The sequence below is a fragment of the Heterodontus francisci genome, chromosome 34 (assembly GCF_036365525.1).
Source record: "Heterodontus francisci isolate sHetFra1 chromosome 34, sHetFra1.hap1, whole genome shotgun sequence".
Taxonomy (NCBI): domain Eukaryota; kingdom Metazoa; phylum Chordata; class Chondrichthyes; order Heterodontiformes; family Heterodontidae; genus Heterodontus; species Heterodontus francisci.
In genome coordinates this window covers 1171331-1182374 of record NC_090404.1, presented here as the reverse complement: position 1 = coordinate 1182374, position 11044 = coordinate 1171331, and the positions used below count along the sequence as shown (strand labels likewise).

The 11044-nt window shown below is 56.7% G+C and overlaps 1 protein-coding gene across 1 annotated transcript in view; it reads right to left on the bottom strand.

Annotated features, from left to right (window-relative positions):
• The window catches only part of sdr39u1 (short chain dehydrogenase/reductase family 39U, member 1), a 22035-nt gene extending 11220 nt beyond the window's left edge, over positions 1-10815 (bottom strand). Inside the window, exons 1-2 of the mRNA XM_068013758.1 lie at positions 10755-10815; positions 5669-5807 (exon numbers count right to left, since the gene is read on the bottom strand). Coding sequence (XP_067869859.1) covers positions 5669-5807; positions 10755-10770 — 155 coding nt within the window. The 5' untranslated portion in view covers positions 10771-10815. The remainder of the gene's footprint in view (positions 1-5668; positions 5808-10754) is intronic.
• Between the last annotated feature and the right edge of the window lie 229 nt (positions 10816-11044).

Here is an 11044-nt window from a genome sequence, read left to right as displayed (position 1 = left end):
TTCATTTCCCCCAACTCTCTCCCCCTCCCTCCCTCCCTCCATTCCCCTCTCCCCCTCCCTCCCTCCATTTCCCCCACTCTCCACCTCCCTCCCTCCATTCCCTCCCTCATCCCCCTCCCTCCCTCCATTCCCCTCTCTCATCCCCCCCCTCCCTCCATTCCCCCTCTCCCTCCACATACCCCTCTCCCTCCCTCCCTCCCTCCCTCTCTCCCCTCCCTCCCTCCATTCCCCCTCTCTCCCCTCCCACCCCTCCATCCCCCTCCCTCCCACCTCCCCCATTCCCCCCTCCCTCCCTCCCTTCCCTCCCATCCACTCTCCCCCTCCTCCCTCCCTCCATCCTCCCCTTTCCCCCCTCTCTCCCTCCCTCCCTCTCCCCTCCCTTTCCCCCTCACTCCCTCCCTCCATTCCCCTCTCTCCCCCTCCCTCCCCCATTTCCCCCTCTCCCCCCTCCCTCCATTTCCCCCTCTCCTCTCCCCTCTCCCCCTCCCTCCTCCATTTCCCCCTCTCACTCCCCTCCCTCCCTCCATTTCCCCTCTCACCCCTCCCCCTCCTCCATTTCCCCCTCTCACCCCTCCTCCCCTCCATTTCCCCTCTCCCCCTCCCTCCATTTCCCCTCTCTCCCCCTCCCTCCCTCCATTTCCCCCTCTCTCCCTCCCTCCCTCCATTTCCCCCTCTCTCCCCCTCCCTCCCTCCATTTCCCCTCTCTCCCCACCCTCCCTCCATTTCCCCCTCTCTCCCCTCCCTCCCATTTCCCCCTCTCCTCCCTCCCTCCATTTCCCCTCTCTTCCCCCTCTCCCCTCCCTCCATTTCCCCCTCTCTCCCCCTCCCTCCCTCCATTTCCCCCTCTCTCCCCTCCCTCCCTCCATTTCCCCCTCTCTCCCCCTCCCTCCCTCCATTCCCCCTCTCTCCCCTCCTCCCCTCCCTCCATTTCCCCCCTCCTCCATTCCCCCTCTCCCTCCCTCCCATTTCCCTTCCCTCTCATTTCCCCTCTCCCTCCCCCTCCCCCTCCCTCCATTTCCCCCACTCCCCCTCCCTCCCTCCATTTCCCCTCTCCCTCCCCTCCCCTCCCTCCCCCTCCCTCCCTCCATTTCCCCCTCTCTCCCCCCCCTCCCTCCATTCCCCCTCTCTCCCCTCCCTCCCCTCCATTCCCCCTCTCACCCCTCCCTCCCTCCATTTCCCCCTCTCTCCCCTCCCTCCCTCCATTTCCCCCTCTCTCCCCTCCCTCCCTCCATTTCCCCCTCTCTCCCCCTCCCTCCCTCCATTTCCCCCTCTCTCCCCCTCCCTCCCTCCATTTCCCCCTCCCTCCCTCCCTCCATTTCCCCTCCTCTCCCCCTCCCCTCCATTTCCCCCTCTCTCCCCCTCCCTCCCTCCATTCCCCTCTCCCCCCCTCCCCTCCATTTCCCCTCTCTCCCCCCTCCCTCCTTCCCCTCCCCCCCTCCCTCCATTCCCCCCCTCTCACCCACCCTCCCTCCATTCCCACTCCCCCCTCCCACCTCCCTCCCTCCATTTCCCCTCCCCTCCACCCCAACCCCACACCTCCCCTCCCACCCTCCTCCACTCCACCCTCCCTCCCTCCATTTCCCCCCTCACACCCCCTCCCTCCCATTCCCCCCTCACCCCTCCCTCCCTCCATTTCCCCCTCTCTCCCCACCCTCCCTCCATTCCCCCTCACTCCCCCACCCTCCCACCAATTCCCCCTCTCACCCCACCCCCTCCATTCCCCCCTCCCCCACTCCCCCTCTACCCCCTCCCCATCCCCTCCCTCCCTCCATTCCCCCCCTCCCCACCCTCAACCCCCATTCCACCCCCTCCAACCCACAACCCACCACCTCCCCCCTCCCCTCCCCACTCCCCCCCTCCCAACCATACCCCCCACCAACTCCCCCAACACCACCCTCCCACCAAACCCCCACTCCCCCCTCCAACCCACCACTCCCCCACCACCCCCTCCCCACCCCCACCACCCCATCCCCCACTCCCTCCCACCCTCCAAATCCCCCTCTCACCCCTCCCACCCTCACTCCATTCCCCCTCCACCACCCACCCCCACCCTCCAATCCCCACACTCCCCACCCACCACCAAACCCACACCACCACCCAAACCCCTCACCCCATCCCCCTCAACCCAACCACCCAACCCCACACACCCACCCCAACCCCTCTCCCCCTCCCCCTCCCTCCATTCCCCCTCACCCCACCCTCCCTCCAATTCCCCCTCTCACCCCACCACCACCCATTCCCCACACCCCCTCCCACCCCAAACCCCCACTCCCCCACTCCCAACCAACTCCCCCCACCAACCCCAACCCCCCCACACCCCCCCACCACCCCCCACCAATCCCCCCACCCCCACCCACCCCACCCAACCAACCCCCTCCCACCCCCAACCCACACCCCCCACCCACCCCAAACCCCCACACCCCCTCCACCCCCAACCCCCCACCCCCACTCCCCCTCCCCCACACCCCCCACCACCCCACCCCACTCCCCCCTCCCATACCCCACTCACCCCTCCCACCCCCAATCCCCACTCCCACCCACCCCCTCCCCCACCCTCCCCCATTCCCCCAACCCCACCACCTCCAACCCCCCACTCCCACCCACCTCCAAACCCCCCTCCCCACTCCCCCTCACCTCCCCCTCCCAACCCCCTTCCCCCTCCACCAACCCCACACCCCCTCCACCCTTCCCCCTCCCTCCACTCCCCACTCCCACCACCCCCACCCCCTCTCCCCACCACCCACCCAACCCCCACACACCCCACACCACCACAACCCCAACCACCCCACCACCCCCCCACACCCCCACTCCCCCTCACCCACCACCCCAACCCACACCACCCCACTCCCAACCCCAACCCACCCCAACCCTCCACCCAACCCAAACCCCACTCCCTCCACATCCCCCTCCACCACCCACCCCACACCACCTCCCCTCCACCCCAACCCCAACCCCCTCTCCCTCCACAACCCCACACACCCCACACCACCTCCACACCCCACTCCACCACATCCCCCTCCCCCCAACCCCACTCCCCACCACACCCCCCCTCCCCTCCACTCCCACACTCCCCCTCTCCCACTCCACCCTCCCAACATACCCCTCCACCCCTCACCCCACATCTCCCCTCACACCCCTCACCCACCACACCCCACTCCCTCCCACTCCCACACACCACACCCCACACCCCACTCACCCTCACACTCCCCACTCCCTCCACTTCCCCCTCTCCCCCTCTCCCCCACAACCCCCACCCTCTCCTCCACTTCCCCTCACCCCCCTCTCCCCCACCCCTCCTCCCCCTCCTCAACCCCCTCTCCCTCCACTTCCCCCACACTCCCCCTCCTCCACCCCCTCACTCCCCCTCTCCACCAATCCCCCACTCCCCACTCTCCCCCCTCTCCCTCCACTTCCCCCCTCTCTCCCCACTCACCCTCCACTCCCCACTCCACCCCCACACTCCACACCCACCCCTCCCCTCACCCCCACTCCCCCACTCCCACCACATCCCCACTCCCCCATCCCCCACACCCCCTCACCCTCCACTTCCCCTCTCTCCCCCCTCCCCTCCACTCCCCCACTCTCCCCCTCTCCCTCCACTCCCCCTCTCCCTCCACTTCCCCCTCTCTCCCCCTCCCTCCACTTCCCCCTCTCTCCCCCACTTCCCCTCTTCCCCCCTCTCTCCCCACTCCCCTCTCCTCCACAACCCCCTCTCCCTCCACTTCCCCCTCTCCCCCACTTCCCCCCCCACTCTCCCCCCACCACATCCCCCTCTCTCACCCCCACTCCCCTCTCACACTCCCCACTCTCCCCACCTTCCCCCTCTCTCCCCACTCCCCTCTCCCTCCACTCCCCCTCTCTCCCTCCACTTCCCCCTCTCTCCTCCACTTCCCCCCTCTCCCCCTCTCCCACTCCCCCTCTCCCCTCCACCCCCTCACTCCCCCTCTCCCACTTCCCCTCTCCCCCCTTCCACCTCCTCCCCACTCCACCTCTCTCCCCCCTCTCCCTCCACTTCCCCACTCTCTCCCTCCACTTCCCCCTCTCTCCCCCTCTCTCCCTCCACTTCCCCTCTCTCCGCCCTCTCCCTCCACTTCCCCCTCTCTCCCCTCCCCTCCACTTCCCCCTCTCTCCCCCCTCCTCCACTTCCCCCTCTCTCCCCCCCTCCACTCCCCACACTCCCCCCCACCCCCACTCTCCCCCTCACTCCCTCCACTTCCCCCTCTCTCCCCCCCCTCCACTTCCCCCTCTCCCCCCCCTCCACTTCCCCCTCTCTCCCCCCCTCCACTTCCCCCTCTCCCCCCCCTCCACTTCCCCCTCTCCCCCCCCCTCCACTTCCCCCTCTCTCCCCCCCCCACCCCCCTCCACTCCCCCCCTCCCTCCCCCCCCCCCTCCACTTCCCCCTCTCTCCCCCCCCCCTCCACTTCCCCTCCTCCCCCCCCCACTCCCCCCCTCATCCCCCTCTCTCCCCCCTCCCCCTCCCCCTCTCTCCCCCCTCACCCTCCACTTCCCCTCTCTTCCCCCTCTCCCTCCACTTCCCCCTCTCTCCCCCCACTTCCCCCTCTCTCCCCCACTTCCCCCACTCTCCCCTCCCTCCACTTCCCCTCTCTCCCTCCCTCCACTCCCCTCTCTCCCCTCCCTCCACTTCCCCTCTCTCCCCTCCCTCCACTTCCCCCTCTCTCCCCTCCCTCCACTTCCCCCTCTCTCCCCTCCCTCCACTTCCCCCTCTCTCCCCTCCCTCCACTTCCCCCTCTCTCCCCCCCTCCACTTCCCCCTCTCTCCCCCCCCTCCACTTCCCCCTCTCTCCCCCCCTCCACTTCCCCCTCTCTCCCCCCTCTCCCTCCACTTCCCCCTCTCTCCCCCCCTCTCCCCCCACTTCCCCCTCTCTCCCCCCACTTCCCCCTCTCTCCCCTCCCTCCACTTCCCCCTCTCTCCCCTCCCTCCACTTCCCCCTCTCTCCCTCCCTCCACTTCCCCCTCTCTCCCCTCCCTCCACTTCCCCCTCTCTCCCCCCCTCCACTTCCCCTCTCTCCCCCCCTCCACTTCCCCCTCTCTCCCCCCTCTCCCTCCACTTCCCCCTCTCTCCCCCCCTCCACTTCCCCCTCTCTCCCCCCCTCCACTTCCCCCTCTCCCTCCACTTCCCCCTCTCTTCCCCCCCTCTCTTCCCCCCCCTCTCTCCCCCCACTTCCCCCTCTCTCCCCTCCCCCCACTTCCCCCTCTCTCCCCTCCCTCCACTTCCCCCTCTCTCCCCTCCCTCCACTTCCCCCTCTCTCTCCCCTCCCTCCCTCCACTTCCCCCTCTCTCCCCTCCCTCCACTTCCCCCTCTCTCCCCTCCTCCTCCACTTCCCCCTCTCTCCCCTCCCTCCACTTCCCCCTCTCTCCCCTCCCTCCACTTCCCCCTCTCTCCACTTCCCCCTCTCTCCCCTCCCTCCACTTCCCCCTCTCTCCCCTCCCTCCCCTCTCTCCACTTCCCCCTCTCCCTCAACTTCCCCCTCTCTCCATTTCCCCCTCTCCCTCCACTTCCCCCTCTCTTCCCTCCCTCCACTTCCCCTCTCCCTCCACTTCCCCCTCTCTCTCCACTTCCCCCTCTCTCTCCTCTCCATCTCCTTCCACCTTCTTCCCCCCCCCCCTTCTCTTCCTCTCCCTCCCCCCACACTCAGCCTCACCCTCACCCACCCAACTCTTCCCCCCCTCCACCGTCACTCACCCAGCTGATCCCAGCCCCAGGCCTGCGGGAGATGTGTTCGACCACATGACCTTTGCTCCTGAGCAGACGGGTTAAAGCGCCACCGACAAAACCAGTCCCTCCACCTGAGTGAGAGACATAGGGGGAGTGAGTGAGTGAGGGGGGGAGTGAGTGAGTGAGGGAGGGAGAGAGATAGAGAGGGAGAGAGGGAGAGAGGGAGAGAACCCCCCCCCCCCACGACACACACACACTGTACTATACTTTATACTCAATACTTTCTACTCTACAGTCTATGCTATATTCTCCATACTATACTCTATTCTCTGTACTATGCTATATATTCTATACTATATACTCTCTACTATATATTATATACTATACTATATACCTTATATTATATACTATAATCTACTCTACACTATAAATTCTATACTATGTACTTTATACAATATGCTGTAGACCGTAATTTATACTATACAATATACTCTATCGTATACTATGTACTTTCTACTATCGACTCTATACAATACTATATATTCATGCTATATACTCTATACTAGACTATATATTTTATATTATATCTTCTTTGGCCTCCTTATCTCGAGAGACAATGGGTAAGCGCCTGGAGGTGGTCAGTGGTTTGTGAAGCAGCGCCTGGAGTGGCTATAAAGGCCAATTCTGGAGTGACAGGCTCTTCCACAGGTGCTGCAGAGAAATTTGTTTGTTGGGGCTGTTGCACAGTTGGCTCTCCTCTTGCGCCTCTGTCTTTTTTCCTGCCAACTACTAAGTCTCTTCGACTCGCCACACTTTAGCCCCGCCTTTATGGCTGCCCGCCAGCTCTGGCGAACACTGGCAACTGACTCCCACGACTTGTGATCAATGTCACAGGATTTCATGTCGCGCTTGCAGACGTCTTTAAAGTGGAGACATGGACGGCCGCTGGGTCTGATACCAGTGACGAGCTCGCTGTACAATGTGTCTTTGGGGATCCTGCCATCTTCCATGCAGCTCACATGGCCAAGCCATCTCAAGCGCCGCTAACTCAGTAGTGTGTATAAGCTGGGGATGTTGGCCGCCTCGAGGACTTCTGTGTTGGAGATACGGTCCTGCCACCTGATGCCAAGGATTCTCCGGAGGCAGAGAAGATGGAATGAATTGAGACGTCGCTCTTGGCTGACATACGTTGTCCAGGCCTCGCTGCCATAGAACAAGGTACTGAGGACACAGGCCTGATACACGAGGACTTTTGTGTTCCGTGTCAGTGCGCATATTATACTCTATGTTATACATTTTATACCATATACTCTATACTATACTACATACTCTATGCTATACTATAATCTATGCTATATATTCTATACTATATAGTTTATTCTATATACTCTATACTATATAGTCTATACTATATAGTCGATACTATATATTCTATACTACATATTCAGTACTATATATTCTACACTATATAGTTTAGTTTATAGTTATAGACTGGTTTCAAGCTCACTTTGAAAAGCTGGAACCTGTCATAGCCGCTAAGCTCATTGAACTACAAGAAAGCCCCCAGCGAGTTAACATCCGCAGCACTTAAAGCAGCCAGAAGCACTGCACAAAGAACAGCCAGGTGCTGCACAAACGACTACTGGCAACACCTATGCAGTCATATTCAGCTGGCCTCAGACACCGGAAACATCAGAGGAATGTATGATGGCATTAAGAGAGCTTTTGGGCCAACCATCAAGAAGATCGCCCCCTTCAAATCTAAATCAGGGGACACAATCACTGACCAACGCAAGCAAATGGACAGCTGGGTTGAGCACTACCTAGAACTGTACTCCAGGGAAAATGTTGTCACTGAGACCGCCCTCAATGCAGCCCAGCCTCTTCCAGTCATGGAGGAGCTAGACGTACAGCCAACAAAATCGGAACTCAGTGATGCCATTGATTCTCTAGCCAGCGGAAAAGCCCCGGGAAGGACAGCATTACCCCTGAAATAATCAAGAGTGCCAAGCCTGCTATACTCTCAGCACTACATGAACTGCTTTGCCTGTGCTGGGACGAGGGAGCAGTACCACAGGACATGCGCGATGCCAATATCATCACCCTCTATAAGAACAAGGGTGACCGCGGTGACTGCAACAACTACCGTGGAATCTCCCTGCTCAGCATAGTGGGGAAAGTCTTTGCTCGAGTCGCTTTAAACAGGCTCCAGAAGCTGGCTGAACGTGTCTACCCTGAGGCACAGTGTGGCTTTCGAGCAGAGAGATCAACCGTTGACATGCTCTCCCTTCGCCAAGGGAAATGCCATGAACAACAGATGCCCCTCTAGGTTGTTTTCATTGATCTCACCAAAGCCTTTGACCTCGTCAGCAGACGTGGTCTCTTCAAGCTACTAGAAAAGATCGGATGTCCACCAAAGCTACTAAGTATCATCACCTCATTCCATGACAATATGAAAGGCACAATTCAGCATAGCGGCGCCTCATCAGACCCCTCTCCTATCCTGAGTGGCGTGAAACAGGGCTGTGTTCTCGCACCTACACTGTTTGGGATTTCTTCTCCCTGCTGCTCTCACATGCGTTCAAGTCTTCAGAAGAAGGAATTTTCCTCCACACAAGATCAGGGGGCAGGTTTTTTTTTTTTTAATTTTTTTTTTTAGAGATACAGCACTGAAACAGGCCCTTCGGCCCACCGAGTCTGTGCCGACCATCAACCACCCATTTATACTAATCCTACACTAATTCCATATTCCTACCACATCCCCACCTGTCCCTATATTTCCCTACCACCTACCTATACTGGTGACAATTTATAATGGCCAATTTACCTATCAACCTGCAAGTGTTTGGCTGTGGGAGGAAACCGGAGCACCCGGAGGAAACCCACGCAGACACAGGGAGAACTTGCAAACTCCACACAGGCAGTACCCAGAATTGAACCCGGGGCGCTGGAGCTGTGAGGCTGCGGTGCTAACCACTGCGCCACTGTGGGCAATGTTCAACATTGCCCGTCAAAGAGCCAAGACCAAAGTACGGAAAGTCCTCATCAGGGAACTCCTCTTTGCTGACGATACTGCTTTAACATCTCACACTGAAGAGTGTCTGCAGAGACTCATCGACAGGTTTGCGGCTTGCCTGCAATGAATTTGGCCTAACCATCAGCCTCAAGAAAACGAACATCATGGGAAAGGACGTCAGAAATGCCCCATCCATCAATATTGGCGACCACGCTCTGGAAGTGGTTCAAGAGTTCACCTACCTCGGCTCAACTATCACCAGTAACCTGTCTCTAGATGCAGAAATCAACAAGCGCATGGGAAAGGCTTCCACAGCTATATCCAGACTGGCCAAGAGAGTGTGGGAAAATGGCGTACTGATACGGAACACAAAAGTCCGAGTGTATCAAGCCTGTGTCCTCAGTACCTTGCTCTACGGCAGCAAGGCCTGGACAACGTATGTCAGTCAAGAGCGACGTCTCAATTCATTCCAACTTTGCTGCCTCCGGAGAATTCTTGGCATCAGGTGGCAGGACCGTATCTCCAACACAGAAGTCCTCGAGGCGGCCAACATCCCCAGCTTATACACCCTACTGAGTCAGCGGCGCTTGAGATGGCTTGGCCATGTGAGCCGCATGGAAGATGGCAGGATCCCCAAGGACACATTGTACAGCGAGCTTGCCACTGGTATCAGACCCAGCGGCCGTCCATGTCTCCACTTTAAAGACGTCTGCAAACGCGACATGAAGTCCTGTGACATTGATCACAAGTCGTGTGAGTCCGTTGCCAGCGTTTGCCAGAGCTGGCGGGCAGCCATAAAGGCGGGGCTAAAGTGTGGCGAGTCGAAGAGACTTAGCAGTTGGCAGGAAAAAAGACAGAAGCGTAAGGGGAGAGCCAACTGTGTAACAGCCCCAACAACCAATATTATCTGTAGCACCTGTGGAAGAGCCTGTCACTCTAGAATTGGCCTTTATAGCCACTCCAGGCGCTGCTACACAAACCACTGACCACCTCCAGGCGCTAACCCATTGTCTCTCGAGATAAGGAGGCCAAAGAAGAAGAAAGATTCTATACTACATATTCAGTACTATATATTCTACACTATATAGTTTATTCTATATACTCTAACTACACTCTACACTATATATTATATAGTTTACTCTAACTACACTCTATACTATACATTATATAGTTTATTCTATATACTCTAACTACACTCTACAATATATATTATATAGTTTACTCTAACTACACTACACTATATATTATATAGTTTTCTCTAACTACACTCTATACTATACTATATATTATATAGTTTACTCTAACTACACTACACTATATATTATATAGTTTTCTCTAACTACACTCTATACTATACTATATATTATATAGTTTACTCTAACTACACTACACTATATATTATATAGTTTTCTCTAACTACACTCTATACTATACTATATATTATATAGTTTACTCTAACTACACTACACTATATATTATATAGTTTTCTCTAACTACACTCTATACTATACTATATATTATATAGTTTACTCTAACTACACTACACTATATATTATATAGTTTTCTCTAACTACACTCTATACTATACTATATATTATATAGTTTACTCTAACTACACTACACTATATATTATATAGTTTTCTCTAACTACACTCTATACTATACTATATATTATATAGTTTACTCTAACTACACTACACTATATATTATATAGTTTTCTCTAACTACACTCTATACTATACTATATATTATATAGTTTACTCTAACTACACTACACTATATATTATATAGTTTACTCTAACTACACTCTATACTATACATTATATAGTTTATTCTATATACTCTAACTACACTCTACAATATATATTATATAGTTTACTCTAACTACACTACACTATATATTATATAGTTTTCTCTAACTACACTCTATACTATACTATATATTATATAGTTTATTCTAACTACACTATATATTATATAGTTTTCTCTAACTACACTCTGTACTATACTATATATTATATAGTTTATACTATATATTCTATACTGTTTGTGTCTCTCTCACCGATCAGAATCTTCATGCTCTCTCGGCCTCCCGATTCCCCACTTTGCGCATGCGCACCATCTCCGGCCCCGCCCCTTCCCCCTGTGCTCCGCGGAGCCGCTGCGGTGCAACCGGCCGCCGCCATCTTTGTGAGGGGCGAAAACTCTGACTCATTGACTCACTCCACTGTGGCCCCTTCAATCCTGACCCCTCCACTCTGACCCCTTCAACCCTGACTCCTCAACTCTGATCCCCGCCCCCTTCACCCCCCTCCATCCTGACCCCTCCACCCTAACCCCTTCAACCCTGCC